Source organism: Protopterus annectens, chromosome 6.part0 (assembly GCF_019279795.1).
Source record: "Protopterus annectens isolate FY-2018-M chromosome 6.part0, PAN1.0, whole genome shotgun sequence".
NCBI lineage: Eukaryota > Metazoa > Chordata > Ceratodontiformes > Protopteridae > Protopterus > Protopterus annectens.
The window spans coordinates 609,787,697-609,811,888 of record NC_056737.1 but is presented as its reverse complement, the minus strand read 5'-3'; the positions used below and the strand labels follow the sequence as shown (position 1 = coordinate 609,811,888).

Sequence of the window (24,192 nt, the reverse complement as noted above, 5' to 3'; positions counted from 1 at the left end):
TCCTACCTTGAGATCCCCGATTCTGGGTTCACTGGCTCTATTGGTGGTTTCCTCTTGAGCTTCCAGGCTCTGTGATTCGGACGTGGATCAAGTGGTCCGGAGACTTTTACAGGATCCAGTGCTTGCTAAAATTCTGTTGGCTTCAACTCAAGCAGCTTCGGAACCGACAAAGTCCTCTCCTGTTGTTTCTGCTCCTCCTCCGACTCAAATCGAGACATCAGAGCTGGAGGAGGCTATTCAGTCATTTGTGGAGCCGTCGGTACCAACACTCACTTCTGACCTGTCAGTAACGACAACCCTGATGTAGTCTGCTCTGGCGGCGGAATCTGGGGGCCGACACTCTCCTGTCAGTTCTTGGGGGGGGGGGTCGAACTGATATGTCGGTTCAGACTGTTGCTCTTGGGGCTTCGGCACGGATGAGTTTGGCTCCTACCTCGGGCTCGGAGCCAGCGGTTCTGGTGTGGGAGGGGTCTTCGGTGGCTTCGGACCTGGGTGCATCGGAGCTGTGGGGCCTTCGATGCCATGAGGAGGGCTTTGTCCCCCTGGACTACCACAATCTCTGATATGGCCACCTCCTCCCGAAAGGCATCTGAATTTTCTCAGCTACCACAGGTTCACCGTCAGCGTAGGGACCCAGACCCTCAGGACGCCCCTTTGGGGGAACCCTGCTCTTCCGAGACCTCCGCAGAAATTCCCACTGAGGAAGTTCCTCGGAATAGGTTATGTAAGAGGAGACATTTAGATTCCCTCCAGGAATCCATCATGTCGGACACCGATTTGGAGGAATCGGAAGGATCTCCAAGGTCCCCCTCTGAGGATATCTCCTTCGGGGATATCCTTGAGACCCTTAAGCAGAGGGGGGACTGGAAGCCCCTAAACCCTACCGAGGGTGAATCGGTGCTTCTGAAGGCTTTCGGGTCCCAACCCTTCACCTCTTGGGTGTCTCCGCCCTTCGATGTGTTGATGGTTCTTTTGTCTCGAAGGGCGTGGGTGTCACCAGATTCTATGGAGCCTGTTCCTAGAAGGCCCAACAAATACATTTCAGCACCTCAAGATAAGTCATTCTTATCCGAACCCATACCTGTTGATGCCATGGTGGTGACAGCGCCTCTAAAAAAGAGATGGAGACTTCTACGTCTGTCCATCCTCCTAATAGAGAGGCTAGGATCATGGACAGATACGGGAAATGCATGTTCAGTTCTACGACCTTTGCCCTTCAGTCATTGAACTATCTAACCCACTTCACAAGGCTTCAGAGAGATCTCCTGAAGGAGCTTGGAGATGCTCTCCAGGGTGCAGTAGCCGATTCTGCTGTGGACAGAGTGATGTCTCAGCTTGCAACCCTCAACTCCATCGTAAACTCTTCCATGCACCTCGTGTCTTATGCAGTTGATGGAACGAGTAGGGCAGCGGGTACAGGAATTGCTTTGCGATGACATTCATGGATGCACTTATGTTCTTTTACGGAACCTTTCAAGTCATCGTTTGTGAATGCCCCCTTCGATGATTCTTCTTTGTTTGGACCAAAAGTTAGGGACCCTCACCAGATGTGAGCAAGACTGTAAGACTCTGTCTGCCATAGGAGTTCGTTTTTCTACCCCTAGTAGACCTTCTCCCAAAGGTCAATGGGGAGGGAAAATGTGGTTCCGTAAGACCCAAGGGGCCTTTCCGAACTCACAAGGTGAAGCCTCCTCCAGGGGTAGAGGGGAAGGCAGTGGTGGAAGACAATGCCCACGCGGCAGAGGGGGTCCGCAGAACCAGGGTGACAGGATCAGTTCCGTTGTGAAGCCCTATCAGCGCTCCTGAAAGGAGGCCTGACTGTCCTGCTCTGGAGGCAGTCGAGGGACGTTTGTCTTTGTACCTAGGCGTCTGGCTAAACATCTCAGAAGACCGATGGCTACAAAACGTTATATCCAAAGGATGTTCCATCCCCTTTCTCTCACAACCCAGGCCAACAAAAGGAATCCCAGATGTTCCACCCAGTCTACAGGATGTGGCACCTGTAGAGGTCCAAAAACTATTGCAAAAAAGAGTAATACAGCCAGTCCCAGCAGACCAGCAAGGATCCGGAACTTACTCAAGATTCTTTTTTTAGTACCAAAGAAGACAGGGGACTGGAGACTTATTTTGGACCTCAGCAGACTCAACAAATATGTGGTAAAGATGAAGTTCCGGATGGTCACGCTTCAGTCCATTCTCTCGTTCTTAGAGAGGGACAATTGGATGTGCTCTATAGATCTCCAGGAAGCATACTACCATATCAAAATGGCCAGCCATCTAGGGATCATCTGCGCTTCAGGCTGGGAGCCAGTCACTTCCAGATTCGGGCCCTGCCCTTTGGTCTCACTACATCCCCCAGAGTGTTCAAATGTATAGCAGGGGTCATGGCTCATTTGAGACATTTAGGAATCTGGGTGTTTCCTTACTTGGACGACTGGCTCCTTACTGCCCCCACCAGGCATCAATGTATTCGGGCAAGGGACACTGCCATAGATCTATGCTTACAGCTGGGTATTACGATAAATTCAGAAAAGTCTGCTTTATTGCTATTGCAGCGCACAGTCTTTATAGGAGCAGACTTGGACACGGTCAGGATGTCCCTGAAGCTCCCTCCCGAAAGCGTGATTACCCTTCAATAACAAATTGTGGATCCCCTGTCAAGACAAAAAGCACCAGCATCACAGATTCTCAAGCTGCTCGGCACTATGGCAGCAGCGGTTATTGCAATACCCCTTGCGAGATTTCACATGCGCATTCTTCAGTGGCTGCTATTCACACAGTGGACGTTTCAGGACTTACCGATGAATCACCCAGTTCTGATTACCAACTCTTGCAAGGATGATATTCGGTGGTGGCTAACCTCCGAGACGGTGACTATGTGACGTCTGTTTGTCCTCCTGACTCCAGTTGCAACAGTAACCACGGACGCCTCCCTGATCGGGTGGGGGGGCATTATCAGGGATGAACAGCCCAAGGTACATGGCAGGCTCACAAGGCTCATTTGCACATAAACGTCCTGGAGACTAGAGCAGTTCTTTTAGCGTTGCAGTCCTTTCAAGACTCTCTTCCCCTAGGCACGATTGCAATCCAGTCAGACAACATGTCCGTAGTCTGGTACATAAACAAGAAGGAACCCAATCTTACTCCCTATGTCAAGAGGCTCTAAGATTATGGAAATGAGCAGAGTCCACCTAGCGTTTTCTGATAACGCACATTCTGGGGAAATCCAGCGTGGTAGCGGACAGACTCAGCAGAGCTATTCTGTTGCCTCACGAGTGGTCTCTCAAGAATGAAACAGTGGAAATGATTTTCCGCAGATGGGGCCAGCCTTGCTGCGACCTTTTTGCTACCCCCACAAACACCAAGTGCAGTAACTACTTTGCCCTGATCCCTCAACAGGGACAACCCCCGAGCAACGCTGTCGTCCACGATTGGCCCCCGGGATTCCTATATGCTTTCCCTCCCTTTCCCCTGATTCCCAAAGTCTTACAGAAAGCCAGTTTTCTGGGCAGGACACATCCTAATAGCCCCATATTGGCCTTGTCAGATTTGGTTCCCCTTCCTGAAGCCTCATCTATTGGAGGAGCCTTGGATCCTGGACCCAGTGCCAGATCTGTTGACCCACTCGTCAGGAGCTCTTCACCCTTCTCTTCAGTTCATCAAACTGACAGCTTGGCTCCTTCAATTCCCAGAATAGCCAGGTTCCAGAATTTATCAGAAGAGGCTCGACATATTCTTCTGTTGTCTCACAAATCTTCAACCAGGAAACTTTACCCTCAGTAAGTGGAAAAGGTTTTCTATCAGGGCACAGCAGAATAACATTGACCCTTTCCTGGCATCCATTTTGGATATTTTGGCATTTCTAACAAAACTGTTCATTGAAGGAGCTGCAGCAGCAACCATTCGAGTCCAACTGGCTACTATTTCTAATTTTCGTATACGTGCATCTGAAAATGGTATTATGTCTAATAAGTTGGCTAAGGCTTTTTTGAAAGGTACGATGCACTTAAAACCACCGATCAGATCTCCTACTACTCCGTGGAACTTAAACCTACTCCTGTCCAAGATTATTCTTCCGCCCTTTTATCCTGCCTCCTCTTGTAAACTGAAATGTCTTTCTTGGAAGACCATTTTCTTGGTGGCCATTACATCAGCATGCAGAATTTCGGAATTGCAAGCCCTTTCTATTAAGCAGCCGTACTTAATATTTCACAAAGATAGGGTTATAGGTTCGTAGGTAGGTACTAGGCTATCTGCCCAAAGGCATTTATAAGCCTAGCTGGAATGTGTTGGCCTTCGCCACCCCCTTAGATTAGTTCCTTGTGCCTCTGTCCAGCAGATCCACTGAAGTGATCCCCGGGGTAAACTTTGTTTCCCATCCACTCATCAAGGTTTCTCTTGAAGAGTGTTAGCGAGGAGCTCTGCCTAATGTAGATTGGAATCTTGTTCCAAAGCATGGGAAGTCTCTGTGACAATATTCTATCCCTCCAGCACATCCTATTTATTGTTGTGGTGAGGTTTAGATCCCTAGAGCATTTGGCTCGAGGGGATAAGCTTTTCTTTAGGTGGAGCATGTCTGTCAGTTCTGGGTTGGACATGGCCTTGTATGTCAGGCAAAGATCACCTTTGTGTAGACAGTATGCAACCGAGTACAGCTGGGGTTTCTTCAGTAGAGCTGCATAGGGCATCTGTTTGTGGCCAGTGATCCACTTGGTGAGGTACTTATGTGGTCTTTCCAGCTGTTGCAGGTGTCTTGTAAGATGCATCCCAAATGAGGAGTTGTACTCTATGATGGGTCTGATGAGCGATGAGTAGAGGGGCACAATGCCCTCTTTTCATCTGGATGCAAACTCTTTTGTGATAAGGTGTGCCATGTAGAAGGATTTTCTAACCACTCTGGCAATGTGATTATCAAAGGAGAGTTTACTATCTACTTGGGTCCCCAGATCCCTTATTACATCTTCCGTATTTAGGGGACTACCACCTATGTGGTAGTTTGTGGGTACTTTGTTTTTTCCAAAGGAGATGACTATGCACTTTTTGGAATTTAGCTTGAGGCCATGATTTTGACACCAGGTGTCCGTCTCAGTGAGACCCTTTTGGAGGATGTCTGTGTCCGCCGGAGAGTCAATTATAGCCCCTAGTTTGCAGTTGTCTGTGAACTTGGTCAGCCATAGTCCTCCTGTGCTTGCCTGTACCTCTGAGAAGTATATGCCGAACAGGAGGGGTCCTAGGACTGAGCCCTGGGGAACACCACTTGTAACCGGTTTAGAGTCAGACCTAGCTCCCGCAACTCTTAACATGTGGGTTCTGTCCGTGAGCCAGTTGGCAACCCATCGTGTGACGTAGAGGTTTATGTTCAGGCTGGTGAGCTTGTCTATAATACCAGAATGGGGAATAGTGTCAAAGGCCTTTGCGTGGTCTAGGTAGGCTCTGTGTACCACCTTTCCCTCGTCTATAGCCTTGGTAACTGTCTCAAAGAAGTCCACCAGATTTAGGAGGCATGATCTGCCCTTAACAAAGCCAAACTGGGTAGGGTCCAGTGTTTGGAGGTTCCCAATGTCTCTCTTAATGAGTTCCATGATGATGCACTCCATAGCCTTGCAGACCAAGCTAGTCAGGCTTATAGGGCGATAGTTCCTGGGGTCTGTTGTGGCACCACCTTTGTAGAGCTTAATAACCATTGCTGTGCGCCACTCTATGGGTACTTAACCTGTGGAGAGGCTGAGTTTGAACAGTGTGTTTAGGTGAGGGGTTAGTTCATCTTTGAGCTTGTGTAGGATGCAGCCTGGGACACCGTCCAGTCCCATTGATGCTGTGTTTTTTGACTTTGGAGAGGGCTATTTTAACCTGAGTGTCTGTGATTTCAGGAGCTCTACATTCTTCTGGTATGGTTATGGGCCTTTTTGGGGGTGAGAGGGGGGTGAAGTTTGCGCTGAACCTGTCTGCCAGGATGTTGGCAATATCAGTTGGTTCAGTGTATTTTGTACCATTCTGCACAGACTGCGAGCAGATCTGAGCATTGCCGCTTAGATTTTTGGCATAGCTAAAGAATGCTTTGTGGTTATCTTTGGAGTCCTTGGCAATTTTTCTTTCGAAACTTGCCTTGGATGATTTTATGAGGGATCGTAGTTTCTTGCTGATACTGATCAGGGATGTCTTCCCTTCTTGGGATTTTACTCTTTTCTGTACTAGTTTCCTCCTCCTATTGTATAGCTTGTTTATGGCTGGAGTCCTCCAGACTTGGTTTCCTTTTCTTGGAGGAGTGAGTCTTGGTTTTGCTTGGGATAGCACGATCCATGCATTCTTGTAGTTGCCCGTAGAATGCATTAGTAAAGGATTTTGCAGCTTAGACAATGTTATCCTTTAGCATGGGGGCTTTGAAAGGTTTCACCTTGGTCTTAAGTAACGTGAAGTTTTCTTTTGAAAAGTTTTTCACGGTGGTTTTCTTGTCCGGGGGTGGGGGCAGAATGTGGATATCCAAAGTGATTTGTTTATGGTCAGATCTAACCAGTGAGGGGTTGACCTCCGGTCGCCCATGTTGGTGGTGACCAGGTCCAATATGTTGTCACCTCTGGTGGGAGTGTTGACCAGTTGATCCAGGGCATTTGAGTTTATAAATTCTAGGAAATGTTGGGTAAGGGAGTAGTACTTGAGTAGTTCTCCCACTTAATATTTGGGTAATTGAAATCACCCAATATTAGGGTGTTTGGTAGGACCTTTATATTTCCCAGTGTTTCCAGAAATTCGGAATGGGGGTCCTGGGACATGGTGGGTGATCTGTAGCAAGCTACAATTTGAATTGCAATTTTGCCCGTTGTTAGTTGCATGTGGATGAACTCTGAAGCATCGTGCTGTGCCACTAACCTGGAGTTGCGGGTATCCTTGATGAATATGGATACGCCCCCGCCTTTTGTATTTCAGTCCGGGTTCTTTGGCCGAAATGTATGGTATGAGTTGTAGCCTGGTAGTGCTGGGGTGCTCTCTGGAGCCTTAAGCCAGGTTTCTGTTACTGCACATGTATCGATTTTCTCCATACTGAGGAGTGCCTCGAGTGCGTGCATTTTGAGGTTTAGACTTCTGGAATTGAGTAGCATCACCCTCAGTTTTTTGTTACTTGTGCTATTTATGGAGGTGGGTTTGTCTTTTGAGCCTTGCCTAATAAAGGCACTATGGGGGTGGCAAGAGCCTTGGCCAGTATTCGAAAGCCTAAGGATGACAGTTGCAAGCCGTCTATAGCGAAGCAGCGTGGCTTGTCGAGCATGTCATCCCAGGCGGACAGACACTGGATCCCCTTTGAATGACACCAGAAACTTGGCCAATTGTTGAAATTGATCATTTTTTCTTTATACTGTGGTATAATTCTTGGTGAGGGCAGGATGCTACTCAGGGTCAGGGTCATACCGGCCTGGGCTACAAGATCAGAGAGCTCTTCCATGTCTCTTTTCGTGTAGTCCAGAGAGGTACGGCTCAGGTCATTCACACCAATATGGACAATGACAGAGTCATATTTGTACTTGTTCTGGAGTGACCTGAGTGCTTGTGTTATATGGCGGATCCTGGCACCTGACAGGCAGCTAACAGTAACCTTCTCCTTATTCAGCCTAGTGAGTGGGACGTCAGTGTGCCTGACTATAGAGTCAACTATTATTAGTATGTTGGGTATGTTATTTTGCCTTAAGGGCTGTGATTGCATGGCACACTGGTTTTGTGAAGTATGTGTTTCATGATTTGTGTTGGGGGGGGTGGAGGTTGCTTGGATGTCTGCTTTGGAGGTCTCTGTTGCTTTTGCAGATTTTTATTTAGAGCCTCCGAATATGTTTTTGTGTATTTGTTTGTTTTTTGCTGGTGCTGGTTTAATGGGTCTATGTGAGACTTGTGATGTGATGCAAGTATTTCCCTTCTCCTCTTGACTGTCTGATCCAGCCTTGGGTTGAGAGAGCTTAGCCTCCAGTTTGGCTGTGTAATTGCATCTCTCACATGTATTCGTGTTTGGTGGTAGGAGGAGAGGGTTGTCTGTGTACATGAGGCAGTTGTAACATTGCCTCAAAATGCCCAGATTCACCAGTTGGACTGGGGAGTATGGCTGAAACTGCCCTTTGGATATGCCTGGATAGGTACAATGAACTGTTTTACTGAATGGCTGGTAAGGCTGAATAGAGAGCCTTGTCGTCCTGTACAGTATAGGAGGGTCTAGTGCTAGGGTTTATAAGTGCTTGCTATGAGTTTTGAGCAAGTGCTGGGCTGAGAAATGAATGGCTTGAGTGCTTAAATTGAAAGTTTGTCTAGTTCCAAGGGAAAAATTGAACAGGAGACTTTGAGGAGCCGGGAATAGTTATACCCTAGCTAACCGGCGATGCCTGGCATGCAAAACCAAGCAAATGCGCCATTTATAGCAGGGAAATGAAAGAGATAAAAATTAGCCCAAAATGGCCAATAAACTACTATTTTCTGGGCTGAAACCACTCCTCCAGGGACAGATAGACTGCTCAAAGCTCCCTTCTCTCACAGGTGAACAGAGAAACTTCCTTCTATCCAGGTAAGGTATGGGCAAACTCGGAGATTTTTAACACATGAACAAAAAAAGCCTGCACCTTGGAAGAATGAATCATCCACGTTTATTGGAACCAGACCGGTTTCAGCATAAAGCTTTCATCAGTGGTACATCATAGATAGCAGTTCAAACCCTGCAATACATACCTGATCCAATTAAATATCCATGACATAATTTCCTATTCAAAATGAAACAAAGTTATTGTGATACCAAAACCTAGGCACAAAAAATCATATTCAACCACATAAAAAGTTAATAGAACCTATAATGCACTTGTACTTGTTTGATAAGTACCATTTATAATTCACAGTTAGAAAATTATGATGCTCTATGCACCATGTATTAAGTCCAACCTAGTGGTATCCAACACATGATGGGAAGGGAAAATTATTATAATTTATCATTTAATCCAGGTGGAAAAAGACCACCCAGTTTTACAATCCATTTCCTTTCCTTCATGTTTAGTATATTATGCCACCCTGTTTTAAAGTATCTATTGCCTGATATTTGTCAATGACTGTAAAAGAAAATTTCACTGTATGGTGAATCAGTGAATGTCTGTAAAGAGCGTTGGCGGCTCTGGCATTCCTAATGTCCCCTAAATGTTCCGACATTCGAAATCTGAATTTTCTAGAAGTTTGGCCCACATAAAAAGCTTGACATGGGATTTAGATGTGGTGCTCAGAGCTTTAATGTCTTCTCCCTTTGCGCCGGCAGCCTCTTGCGAGTTGAAATTTTTGTCATAGAAGACTGCCTTTTTGGTAGCCATAACTTCAGCCAGAAGGGTATCGGAGCTTCAAACCCTTTCTGTTAAACCTCCTTATTTAATTTTTCATAAGGACAGAGTATCTCTGAGACTTAATCTTTCTTTTCTCCCTAAGGTCTCTTCTGCTGTTTGTCTCCACCAGTCTATTGAGCTTCCGCTCTTTTTTCCACGGTTTTCCAGCAAAGCGGAATACAAATTTCACCAGTTGGATGTGCATAGACAACTGAGGTTTTATTTAAATAGGACACAACAGGAGAGGAAATCAGACCAGTTGTTTGCGTCGTTTTCGGACAATAGAATTGGCAGATCTGTAACTAAGGGCACCATAGCTAAGTGGATTAGAGACTGCATCTCATTTATTTATGCATTAGCGGGTAAGGATCTTCCCTTTCCAGTTAAGGTGCATTCTACCAGGGCTATGTCAACTTCAGTGGCCTTTCATGCTAGACTGTTCATAGATGAGATATGTGCAGCGGCTACTTGGACTTCTCTACATACCTTTATTTCTCATTACAAACTGGACGTGGCCTCTAGAGGTCGGGCTTCCTTTGGTTCCACAGTGCTCAGGAGTGTTTTCCAGTGAGCCTCCCGGGATTTAGGTGCTAGGGACGCTGTCCCGTCAGTAAAGAATGTAGGCGAGATAGGATCACATTACATCTTTTAGTTATGTACTTACCATAACTATAGATGTATGTGATCCATCTCGCCACATTCATTCTCCACCCTCCTTCCCCCTACCTGTTGGACTTGGAGGAAACTTGTATTCTGATTCCTCTGAGGATATTATTTTTTCTCTCCTCTTACATATATATCCTTGTGGTGTGGTGTATGTGGGAAGATAGTACTGGGGCAAACAAGATCTGGCGGTTTGGGCGTGATGCATCCTGGGATACAGGGTTAGCCCAGCCAATGAGAGACTTCGTGCTAGTTATAGTGGCCGAGTCGGAGCCGACAGTAATGAATGTAGGCGAGATGGATCACATACATCTATCGTTATGGTAAGTACATAACTAAAAGTTTTTAGTTCTGACATTTTCACATCACAGTTCACAAACCAAGTCTTTTGGATTGATTACAGCAAATTAGCAACTTATAGTCATGGATCATAATAAGCTGCTCCAAGGGCTTTATGCTGACAACGATGATATCCATGTATCTGGAATTAAACCTAGGAATGATGGCTCCTAGGAGAATAGCCAGATTGATCCAGTTCACGGTTGTAATTTGTTGTTCACTCAGTTTGGCAAGAAGGTCAAAACTTTACTTATTAATATTTGGCATTTAAAGATTTTCAAAGCTTATCAAAATCAAAACATCACCTCGAGGGGTTTAAGGACCAAACTACAACCATTAGTTAGTAAGCCAGATGACATATTAAAGGATTGGAATCTGGCACAGCAACAGGCGTCCATGTCTTTTGTTAATATTCTAGATTCTTATTATGAAAGAACCATTCAGGTCAACATTTGTGATGTTCAAAAAATATGAGAGGAATTGAAAAAAATATGAGGATCAAACTAACTTTAAGGACAATCTGAGCAGATTGTCAAAGGAACTGATTACTTTTGAAAATAATTTGAAAGATAAGAAATTACATTAGTTTTCCAGGGATATGGAGGACTAAGAAAGGGGTAGGCCGTTTGAGTCACACAGAAGTGTTAGGTTTGCGGATGGAACGAAAAACACTTCTCAAATATGCAAAAAAAGACTGAGATCTATATTGAAAAAAGGTACATTACATACCACAACCTCTGGGGAGGAATCCTCCACTACTGACACCGAATCCACATACATTAGTGATTCTCCTGATTCCAAGAGGGGGCCATGGTCCTGAATACCCTTTAGGGGTAGGAGGTACAGGGGGACGTAAACATAGGGGTAAAAACCATAGAGGATCTTTTCCAATCAGTAGTGAAATAAATCCTGAATGTTCAAATGTGCATAACATTTCTAAACATGTTTTAACATCTGAAGAGGAAACATTGTTAAATAAAGATCTTGGTTTTATCCCTGTTTTTTTGTGGATGAAAGCATTTTTGTATCTGACATATCTTTTTGTAGAAAGATTAATCTTAAATTGTTTTTCAGCCAACAGGATCAATCTCAAAGATCTACTGAATTTAGATTTCACAAATCTAACTTCAGTCCACCCATGGACAAACATGTTGCAATTTTCCAACAATCTGTGATTAAGGATTTGCATTACCATCTAGGCTCCCTCAATATTATCGGACATAATTTAACCAAGACGAAACAAAAGGCTGTATTGGATCTTAGGACTAACATTTCCATTCTTCCAACAGATAAGGGTGGGGTGGTGGTGGTCATGGACTCCAGTTATTACTGGGCTGAAGGAAGTAGACAATTGTCTAACCCCCAGCATTATATGAACATGCCCACAGACCCAACTCCAAACTTCAAAAAGGAAATTGATAATTTTTTTTACAGGAAGCAGTTGTGGGAATTATCAGTGTCACAATCAAACAACAACTAATGGTCAATGATCCTGGAAAACAGTGTTTGTATTTACTGCCCAAAATTCACAAATCTTTAAACGTGCCACCGGGCAGACCTATTGTTTGGGGCATAGGCTCCCTCACAGAGCCTTTGTCGGCATTTTTGACAATGCTATAAAGCCAGCTTTAGTGCGCTTTTGCGCTTGTATACTACTCAGCACAGCTCCTCGTGGTGTCCTGCAGAGTTCTACAGGCAGCAGAGAGTGGAAGAGTGACTTTCCATTGATTTTTAAGTATTTTTTCTGGCTTTCTATTTTCGACTGCTGTATTTTGCCTAAAAAGCAAATTTTTATTACTAAACTAGCTCTGTAAGTTGATTCACTGTATTTCTGTTTGTTTCTAAACTGTTTTTCACTTTAAAAGTTTGTTTTTTTGCTTAAATTAACTGGTAGACTACACACTCAAGTGCGCTAGCCGATTTAAAGCATTTACTGTTTGTTACTGTATCTATTTTTTATCTGTTTGTGAAAAAAACAAACAAAAAAATATCCTTGTTTTCCCGCCTTTACTGAACTAGAATAGTCCAGTCTTCAGATTTTGCTGATCTCTGGGCTGTCATAGTTCCTGTGTTGCCCATATCCTTATTTGGATAGGAGGAAGCTTCTTTGTTCACCAGTGGGAGTGGGGAGCACTGAGCAGCCTGTTTGTCCCTGGAGGAGTGGTTCCAGCCCAGCAACATATAGTTTATTGGCCGTTTTGGGCCATTTCCTAGCTCTTTCTAATCCCCTGCTATAAAGCCCGCTTTAGCGCGAAGTTGTGCATAGCGCAGCATCGGGCAGCGCCGGTTAATCAAGTTTAAACTATTTCTGGCTCCGCTAAGTCTGCTCTTCAGTTTTCCCTTAGAACTGCTCTACTTTCAATCTAAACAGTCTGTTCTCTATCTGAAAAGCCCAGCACTTGCTCCTAAAGCATTTTTACACAGGTAAAGCACTCTTAAACAAAAAGAAAGCACTACATCCACCTACAATCCCCTTGAGTACCCATTTCCCTATAGGTCCTTTCTGACTCAGTTACACAGCAATCCCTTACACTATTCTAGCATGTCGAAGGGTCAATTACTGGCGTCCTCTCCAGTTCAGCTGGTGAATCTGGGAATCTTGAGGCAATGTTACAACTGCCTCATGTACACCGACAACCCCCTCCTCCTCCCAACAAATACAAATATATGTGAGAGATGCAACTATATAGCCAAACTGGAGGCTGAGCTCCCTCGACTCAGTACTGGCAAAACGAGTCAGGAGGAGAAGGTAACCACACACACCACAAACCCAGTCTCACATAGACCTATCACAACTACAAACCAAACACATAAACACACAAAAACATACTCGGAGGCTCTAATTAAAAATCTACCAAAACAACAGAGGCCTCCAAAGCAGACATCCAAGCAACCACTACCTCAAAACATAGCACATGCAACACATAGTTCACAAAGTCAGTGTGCCAAACAGTCACAGCCCTTAAGGCCAAACAACATGCCTGATACACTTGTAATAGGTGACTCCATAGTCAGACACACTGACGTCCCGCTCACCAGACTGAACAAGGAAAAGGTTACAGTAAGCTGCCTGTCAGGCGCTAGAATCCACCACATAACACAAGCACTCAGGTCACTCCAAAGCAAGTACAAATATGACTCAGTCATTGTCCATGCCGGTGTGAATGACCTGAGACGTACCTCCCTGGACTACATGAAAAGAGACATAGAGGAGCTCTCTGATTATGTAGCCCAGGCCGGTATGACCCTGACCCTGAGCAGCATCTTACCCTCACCAAGAATGATGCCACAGTACAAAGACAAAATGATCAGCTTTAACAATTGGCTCAATTACTGGTGTCATTCTAAGGGGATCCAATGTCTGTCTGCTTGGGATGACATGCTTGACAAGCCACGCTGCTTCGCAAGGGACAGCTTGCATCTGTCACCCCTGGGCTTCCGGATATTGGCCAAGGCTCTTGCCACCCCATAGTGCCTTTTTTAGGCAAGGCTCAAAAGACAAACCCACCTCCCTAGAAAACACAAGTGGAAAAAAACTAAGGGTAATGCTGCTCAATGCCAGAAGTCTAAACCTCAAGATGCATGCTCTCGAAGCCCTCCTCAGTATGGAGAACATCGATGTCTGTGCAGTGACTGAAACCTGGTTCAAGGCTCCTGAGAGCACCCCAGCACTACCAGGTTATACCTCATATCATGCTTTTCGGCCTCAAAACTTGGACCAAACCACAAAAGGAGGGGGGAGTATCCATATTCATCAAAGATACCCACACCTCCAGGTTAATGGCAACGCACGAAGCATCGAAGACCATCCAGGTGCAACTAACCGTAGGCAAAACTGCCCTACAGTTTGTAGCATGCTACAGACCACCCACTCAAACTCAGGAACCCCACTCAGCCTTCCTGAAGGCACTGGAGAGTATGAATGTCTCTCCAAATACCATCATATGGGGAGACTTCAACTACCCAAACATAAACTGGGAGCATTACTCAAGCCCCAACGCCCTAGCCCAAAGGTTCCTAGAATTCATAAACTCAAATGCGATGGAACAACTAGTCACCACTCCCATAAGAGGAGATAATATACTAGACCTGATCATCACAAACATGGGCACACAATGCTCCACACCGGAAGTATACCCCTCATTGGTGAGATCAGACCATAAATTAATCTCACTGGAAATCCACATCCCGCCCCCACCCCCAGCACAAAAGACCACAGTGAAGAATTTCTCAAAAGCTGACTTCACACTTCTTAAGACTGAAGTGGTATCCTTCAAGGCCCCTGGGCCAGTGGAAACCACAGCCCACACAGCTGAATCCTTTATAAACACTTTCTACAGACACCTTCAAGAATGCATGGATCATGCAATCCCAAATAAAACCAAGACCCATTCCCCCAAAGGCAGCCGTCCTGTCTGGTGGACCCCAGCCATTAGCAAGCTTTACAACAGGAGGAGGAAGCTACTACATGACAGAGCAAAATCCCCAAAAGGGAAGGCATCTTTGATCAGTACTAGCAAAAAACTACGATCACTCATAAAATCATCCAAGGCCAACTTTGAGAGAAAAATCGCAAAAGACACTAAAGACAATCACAAGGCCTTCTTTAGTTATGTTAGAAACCTGGGTGGAAACTCCCAGATATGGTCAGAGTTGGTCCAAAATGACAAAAAATACACTGAACCCACAGACATTGCCAACATACTGGCAGACAGGTTCAGTGCAAATTTCTCCCAAAAGGAGAAATATCTATCCCAGCAGAGTGTAGCCTCCCTGACATCTCAGATGCCCAGGTGAGAGCCGTCCTCTCCAAAGCTAAAAACACAGCATCAATGGGACCAGACGGTGTCCCGGGTTGCGTGCTACATGAAGTCCAAGAGGAACTAAACCCGCACATAAGGCTGCTGTTTAATCTTAGCCTTACTACAGGATAAGTACCCAAAGAATGGCGTACAGCAACTGTGGTCCCACTCCACAAAGGAGGTGCTTCTATGGACCCTGGAAATTACCGCCCCATAAGCTTGACGAGCTTGGTCTGCAAAGCTATGGAGAGGATCATTATGGAACTCATAAACAAAGACATTGGGGACGTACAGACACTGGATCCTACCCAATTTGGCTTTGTCAAGGGCAGATCCTGCCTTTTGAACCTGGTCGACTTTTTTGAAACGGTCACTAAGGCCATTGATGAGGGTAAGGCAGTTCACACAGCCTACCTTGATCATGCAAAAGCCTTCGACACAATACCCCACTTGTGCATCATAGACAAGCTCACCAGCTTAAATGTAAACCCATATGTCATAAGATGGGTTGCAAACTGGCTCAAGGACAGAACCCACAAGGTCAGAATCGCTGGAGCCATGTCAGACTCTAAGCCAGTCACAAGCGGTGTCCCACAGGGTTCGGTCCTGGGACTCCGCTTGTTCGGCATTTATTTTTCCGAGGTGCAAGCAAACATAGGAGGATTGTGGCTGACAAAGTTCGCAGATGACTGCAAACTGGACGCCATAATTGATACTCCAGCGGACAGAAGCATCCTTCAGAAAGGCCTCATAGAAACAGATAACTGGTGCCAGAGCCATGGCCTTAAACTGAACGACAAAAAATGTATAGTCATACCCTTTGGGAAAAACAAAGTACCCACAAATTACCACATAGGTGGTAATCCATTAAGTTCAGAAGAAGTAGTCAGGGACCTAGGGACCCAAGTTGACAGTAACCTCTCATTTGACACTCACATTGCCAAGGTGGTTAGGAAGACCATCTATATTACCCACCTTATCATGAAAGGATTCACATCTTGATCAAGAGAGGTCATTTTGCCCCTATACTCTTCCCTTATCAGGCCCATAATTGAGTACAATGCCCCATTTGGGATGTACCTTACCCGACACCTGCAGCAGTTAGAAAGACCCCAAAAGTACCTCACCAAGAGGATCAAGGGTCTCAAACATATGTCATATGCTGCCCGGCTGAAGAAACTCCAGCTCTGTTCAGTCACATACCGCCTTCTCAGAGGCGATCTTTGCCTGACGTACAAGGCCATGTCCAATCCGGAATTAATGGACATGCTCCACCTCGAAAATCCAGATCCACCAGAGCCACGAGAGCGAGAGATTTGAACCTCAACGCAGAAATAAATCGGATGTGCTGGAGGGACAGATTCATAACCCAGAGGCTCCCTACACTCTGGAACATAATCCCAGTCCATGTTAGGCAGAGCCCCTCACTGACTCTCTTCAAGAGAAATCTTGACGAGTGGATGGGAGATCGTAGGTTTACCCCGGGGGTCATCTCTGTGTCACTACTAGACAGAGGCACAGTAAACTAAACCCTAAATGGGCATAGTATTCTCATTCCAAGGGGTGGCGAAAGCCACACACACTCTGGCTAGGCTTATAAATGCCCTAGGGCAGATAGCCTAGTATGAACCTATGAACCTATGACTGAATATTTGAAACCACTTTTACCATATATCAGAGCCAGATTAAAGGGCACAAAAGAATTCTTACAAATTGTTTCTGATTCTCAATTGGAACTGCATTGGTTGATGTGTACCCTGGATGTCAAATCACTCTACACCAGTATCCCACATTGGGCTGGATTAACAGCATTAGAATTTTGGTTAAACAAGACTAACATCTACAGCCCGGGTTTCAATACACTGCTCATTTGTATGGCCGAGCATGTTCTTGTCTTCTATTTTCAACATGAGTGCTACTGGCAAATTCATGGTACAGCAATGGGGGCATCTTTTGCCCCAATATATGCTGATCTATACATGGGATATGTGGAGGAGCATATCATATACAATGAATTACACAATTTGTATTTGCATGACATAGACATATAGAGACAATATCTGGACAACTGTTGTCTTGTATGGAAAGGGGGCAGTGAATATCTGGAGGAATTCATTGAATATCTTAATGGAAATAAATGGGGGGCTGAATTTACAGTCAGTCATCACCCTAATGAGATCCACTTTCTGGATGTTCATCTACAGCGCCAAGCAGACAACACATTACGTACTACTGTTTATCGGAAACATCCACAATACAACAGCCTGCTACACGCAACCAGTCTCCACCCCAAACATACCATTAACAACATTGCAAAATCTCAGTTCCTGCATTTTAAGCAAATTTGCTCTTCACAGCAGGATCTCACACATTCCCATCATGATTTAACTAATAGATTTTTAGCTAGGGGATATGGCAAACAGAATGTTGACTCAGCAATGCAATGGGCAAAAAAATCAATCCAGGGACACCCTATTAGAATATAAACATAACCCCAGGAAAGATAACAAGGACACCTTGAGGTTGGTCACTACATTTGGCAGAAATACAGCACATCTTGTTGATGCCATTGATAAACATTGGAATATTTTGAAGACAAATGCACAATTGGATGACATCTTGGGGGATAAATGCTTATTTTCTTATAGGTGAAGAAAAACTTTGGGTTCCCATTTTTCTCATTACAAAAAAATTATGCATCAGGATGCAACATATCACCAAACCACTCTTACAGGGGAGAAATTGGTTGGTTCTTACCCTTGTAGACATTGTACATTTTGTAAACATGTTTTCAAAACCAAAACTTTTACCAGCAAAAATACCGGACAATTGTATAACATCAACTGCTTCGCCAACTGTGGAACAGACTGGGTCATATATTTGGCCACTTGCACTTGTCAAGCTTTTTATGTGGGCCAAACTTCTAGACAATTCAGATTTCGAATGTCGGAACATTTAGGGGACATTAGGAATGCCAGAGCCACTAATGCTCTTTACAGACATTCACTGATTCACCATACAGCGACATTTTCTTTTACAGTTATTGACAAAATATCAGGCAGTAGATCCTTTAAAACAGGGTGGCATAATATATTAAACATGAAGGTAAGGAAATGGATTGTAAAACTGGGTGGTCTTTTTCCACCTGGATTAAATGATAAATTATAATAATTTTCCCTTCCCATCATGTGTTGGATGCCACTAGGTTGGACTTAATACATGGTGCATAGAGCATCATATTTTTCTAACTGTGAATTATAAATGGTACTTATCAGTCACAGGTACAAGTGCATTATAAGTTCTATTAACTTTTTATGTGGTTGAATATGATTTTTTGTGTGTAGGTTTTGGTATCACAATAACTTTGTTTTATTTTGAACAGGAAATGATGTAATGGATATTTAATTGGATCAGGTATTTATTGCAGGGTTTGAACTGCTATCTGTGATGTACCACTGATGAAAGCTTTATGCTGAAACCGGTCTGGTTCCAATAAACGTGGATGCTTCATTCTTCCAAGGTGCTGGCTTTTTTTGTTCATGTTTACCTAAGTTTGTTTGGCCTGTGCACCTACTGTACTTGCTAGCCTGTCTCTTCTTGACAATTTGTAACACAGCCCTGAATTCAGCACTTAACCTGAAAACTGGACTATACTAGCTTAGAAAGGCAGGAAACAAGTATATGTTTTTTTTTCAGAAAATAAAGCAGATACAATAAAAAAACTTTTTAAATACACAGAAAATGATACTTATTGTTATATATCTCAGATCATAGTTGTAGTCAATGTCACTAGTAATAAAGTAGGAAGAAACACAAATACAGTAAAAGCAGATGAATAGAATGCAATTTTTTATATAAGTATATAAAACAATAGAAAACAAACAACTGATTTAAACAAGTTACCCAATTAACCAGAAAAAAGCTCAAAACCGAGCCCTGCTCCAGCAGTCTTCAATCAGACAATTTCTAACTGCACACTCCTGCTGCTAGGGTGCAGGGGAACCTTCTCCAATAAAAGATGGCCTTGGTCAGTGCTCAAGTTATACAACAAAGCTAGATTCAGCAGACCTGAATCTGGTCTATGCTGTATTCAAATAAGCAGGCACAATAAGCCTGTGACCAGAAATTCCCAGCTGAGAAGGGCAGAATCCAGCCTCCCACAAGAGTGCAGACCACACCTTCTTAATGTAAAAAAAACTGGCCCAAAGCCCAAGTGCTTAAACCAGAACTAATAAACTTTAGAACAGACACTAAGCCTTCAATCAGCAACTCCCAACTCAGAAGGATGTAAGCTTCCTGCCCTGCCACAACAGTGCAGACCAATGTGAAACAACTGGTCTAAAGCCCAAGTGTGTAATCCAAAGGCTTAGAATAACAGTTACAATTTAATCAGCTACTAGCAAGCAGTAATAAATGCCGCAGAATAAATGCTATTAAGTACTTTTAAGAACAGGCAGCAAGAGCAAAATAAATAAATAAATTAGGAAGAAACACAAATACAGCAGATGAATAAAGTGCAAAAAAAAATTTATTTTTTTCTCTCCGTATTAGGTAGAATGAGCTAAAGACACTAGACTGGGAGGAGTGTCACAGATCAAATATTAGGGATATAGGGGTTTCCCTCAGAACGAATCCCTCATTCTTACCAAAAGTGTGTTCAGAATTCACACTTAATCAGACGATTGAATTACCTGTTTTCTTTCCCAATCATTCAAATCAGTTGGAATGTATGCTTCACAAACTTGACGTCCATAGACAACTTTGCTAATATTTGGACAGGACAAAAAAAACACAGAAGGGCTGATCAGCTGTTTGTCTCTTTCTCGGATTCTAAAAAAGGTGCACCGGTCTCCAAATCTACCTTGTCTAAATGGCTGTCTGATTGTATATCCTGTATCTACAGTGAAGTGGGTATTGCATTCATAGCAAAGTCAAGGCTCATTTCTACAAGAGCGGTTTCTACTTCTGCAGCCTTCTTGACCAGGTTACCTATTGATTCAATTTGTGCAGCTGCCACCTGGTCAAATCCACATACCTTTATATCTCACTACAAAGTGGACAAGGCCTCTTGGGACAGAGCTTCATTTGGGTCTGCTGTCCTGAAGCAGGTACTTCCGTGAGCCACCCAAGATTGTGGTGCTGGGGACGCTACCCATCAGTAAGATTGAAGGCAAGATTGAACAACTTCACATAAACAAGTTATGTACTTACCATAACATTCCATGTGAGTTGTTCTTCTCGCCTTCATTATTACGACCCCCCCCCACCTACCCCCATCCTATGTCTGGAAGTTCGAGAGGTTCTGTCTTGGCTTTGGTTCCCCTGAGGAGTTTCATCTCACAGTGGTCTGTATGATTTCCTTGAAATCTGGGGCAGGTTTTGCACTAGTTGGCAGCAAACAAAATCTGGGGAATGTAGTGGCGCACTGTGGGATAGGGCTTTGGCCTCGAGCTGTTAGAGACCTCGAGCTTTGCAAATTGGCCGACTCAGAGCCAAGGATTGGCTCCGAACCCATCAGTAATAATGAAGGCGAGAAGAACACCTCACATGGAACGTTATGATAAGTACATAACTTCCTTTTTTTTCCTGGTTTTGCAGTTTTCCTGCTTTAAAGGTTGCTTTTACACATTTATCAAGACCAAATGACATTCCTATATCATCTGAAAAAGTTTTGACAACTTGCAGTTGTGCTTTTTTCATCTGATGAGCTATACAGTTTTAAATAATCAACAAAGAGAAGATGAGAAGTCTTTACACTTTGTTTTCTAGGAGTCAAATTATAGCATGGCCTATGCTGTTAAGTAGACAGCTTAATGGGTTAAGGGCAAGGCAGAATAGCGGCAGTGACAGAGTCACCCTGGAATATCCCCCTTTGAATTTTTATCCCTGGGAAAATAATTTGTCCTTTACCATGGCTTAATTACAAAGTGGTCTGCCACTGTTTCACAGTCACTGTAATGTAGTCAATTAGTCTAGGCTGTATCTTATACATTTTTTAGTACTCTTTTATCCATAAATGTGGAATACTATTAAATGCTTTTTTATCCTTCTATGAGACCTCCCTAGTGCTCTAGTAGAGGGAGACTATGTCCCATCCATTGATGAATGGACAGAAAAGACATCAGATACAACAGTTATTTACGATAGATCTGTATTATCTCTTCCGTCCTTCCTAAACCCCCCTCTCCTTCCTCCTTCCTATTTAATCCATTCTGCTGACTCCTGGAGTGGCCATACTGGGGTATCTTGGTCTGTCCATGTATGCCTCACAGCCTATGTATGACAGCTGGCGTCTTTGTACCTTGTCTTTTCTTACTGTCGTACATGGAGAAGTCTCCCTTTTTCTTATATAGCAGGCAAACTCGATCTGAGATATCTTGCTCTTTGCGAGGGGATTATGGGTAAGGGGAGGAGCCAGAATACTGGATCCAAAGCCTGTGAGTGGCTGAAGTCTGATCCAAATCGGATCTGAGGACTCGTACATTAAGGAAGGATGGAAGCAGACAGCACTGATCTATCATTACTGTAAGTATATAATTTCCATTTCTGCTTTATGTTATTGATTCTGAACTTACTGACACCTTACCTACAGACCTGAATGCCTGGCTATTGCATCTAACCAACACTATACAAGCATAACAAGACATTGAGAGGGGGCTGTACCCTCCCCCTGTATGAATGAGAAGTTGTCCAAGTTTGTGTGACCTTGATGGTAGTAAATCTAGAGATTGGGTTGAATACAGAAGCATTTGCTATAGGATTTAACTTACTTGAAGGTACAGTAACAGCTGAGTAGCAGTAAGATTATCCACGGTACGGCATGTATCATATGTTACCATTCATTCAAAATAAAACTATGAGAAGTTGGTTGGCACTAAGGGCCTGAGTGCAGTACTTGTACTGCTCTATATTCACAGAGGATAGGCAGAAACACTTGGAGATTTTTCATGAAGCTACAGGCTAGCTGCTGACAGACATCTCAGAGTGCTGTTTTAATAGACTAGCACTGCACACAATTTGTTTGAAGTGTCACATCTTTAAATAAGATATCCTGAACTGTAATACCTTACATAGGTTAGATTTCAACTTACTGGATGAACATCTCTGTGCCCATTCACATGCATTTCTGTCTTCTACAGAAGAAATCTTCCTTGAAGGTTGTTTTTTTTTTCATTTGTATATGCTACTGTGTGACTTTGCTGATTTAGATTTCGGGCATTTCCAGCCATTCAAATTCCCAGTGCAAGGCTAGCTTTAGACCTTAACTGTTCCAGTACTAATCCTTGAAAACTGCCTGTTTAGATGGGTTGTTCTTTAAAACATTTCAGAAATATTTTATCAGGCTTCACAGCCTGACATTGCTTAAGGCTTCCACTAAACACAGGTGTTACGATAATTCTGTGCTCTCAACCTTTGTGGCTGAACCCTGGAACAGGCTCCTGGTGTTAGGTTTTTAAAGGAGGAATTGAAGAAAATTTCCTATCTGGAAGATCATCTCGTAACACTGTGGTCCTAAAATTACAGCATTACTTGTGTGTATTCTGTGTTCTAATCCCTTTCCCCATCTTCATGTTAATCACTTTTTTGTTAAATTTTATTAAATGTTCATTACGCACTTTCATTCGCTGGTGTCAGAAATTCATCAGATCATGTTCTGATGAAGGTCCGACTTTGTATCCTTAGTTACTTGATATCTTCAACTAATTAGTGTTTTTTCTTCACTTGCTTAAGCATTGCTGTATTCTCTTGATTCTTCACCTCCACTTTCTGTGCTTTAGTTCCATGTCCTCCCATATTCTCTTTGTCTCCTCCTTTTCTCTACTTCCTTCTCCACCTCAAAGTATTCCTTTCTGTAAGTCATCCTTTCTTTTTCTTTCCCTATCCATCCACATCACACATTTTAATTCTGATCTTTCCATTCCTTAATTCCCAATATATTCTTGGACTATATATAAATGTACACACTTTGTTTTGCATACATGATTGGTGTGTCACTGTTTAGCAATAACTGTTTAGTTCAGAATTTAGCAATCCTAACTTACACTTGTAGCCATAGTTATCCATTCCTGTTTTATTTGTTTGTCACTGTAATGCTGTATTGGATACTGTTGTGTATTTTCTTTTCTTCCTTTATGCAGTTGTTGCACCCATTCTTCTCATATATTATCTGTAGCATTTAAGGAATTTGGCACTAAATTTGTATTCAGTCTGTCACCTAGTATGCAGTGTCTGTCTGACTGGGGGTGGCTTGATGGTTATCCAGGGGTAGTAATAATGAACCAAGTCCCAAGGAGCATTTGCAGTTGTTCCAATCCTGAGGGCGATTAGAATCAATCCTTGGGCATAGGACCCCCAGTTTAGGGGAGATAATCAGAATGGGATTTATTTTTTTTAAAAAGTGATGTGCGTTAGTGTTATGAATATTTACTGAAAGCAGTATAATGAACTCTGTTAAAGCAGTCCTCAGTTCTTGACCAGGTGAGTTTTTGTTTGAAAGGTGCTCTGAACTCTATGCAAATACCTACCAAAAGAAATAAATGTAGTTTTGGTCATTTATCTAAGTACATGTAACATTTTCAGACATGTTCTAATTAAATTAATATACTTTTCTTTTTCTGTTCACAGCAAACTTCAGGGTCTGTGAGTCAGAGAAATAAGAAGAAGATTTTATCTTTGTTGTGTCTGTAAAATTCCATATTGAGATCCAGTTCTCTTGTCTTCACTGTATTTATTTTTGCCGTTTTCTTATTTTTATGTTTTATGTAACAAGATGTATAAAATGCAGAGTAACTGTTAATTGCAAACATGTTTTTTGTAAATAAATTTTAATTAAATAAACTTGTTTTGCTGTGTATGATTAAGAAGTCAGTAGTACGGACTGTAGCGTTTTACAGTTTGGCGTACCTAATGCAAAGCTTATGTGATGCTGGTTTTCATTACAGTACTTCTAAACAGTTTGTGTAATATCCATTACATAGAAATTGTCTTCTCTTTAAAAAAGCAGCCTTATTAACCTAAAAATATTTAGAATTCATCCCCATTCAGTCAAGCTTTGT

At 43.2% G+C, this 24,192-nt stretch overlaps 1 protein-coding gene across 1 annotated transcript in view; it reads left to right on the top strand.

Annotated features, from left to right (window-relative positions):
* The window catches only part of POLE2 (DNA polymerase epsilon 2, accessory subunit), a gene marked incomplete in the record, with an annotated part of 1,055,700 nt that extends 1,031,726 nt beyond the window's left edge, over positions 1–23,974 (top strand). The window contains 1 exon segment of the mRNA XM_044074281.1: positions 23,762–23,974. Within this exon segment, the coding sequence (XP_043930216.1) occupies positions 23,762–23,780 (19 nt within the window).
* Positions 23,975–24,192: the final 218 nt, after the last annotated feature.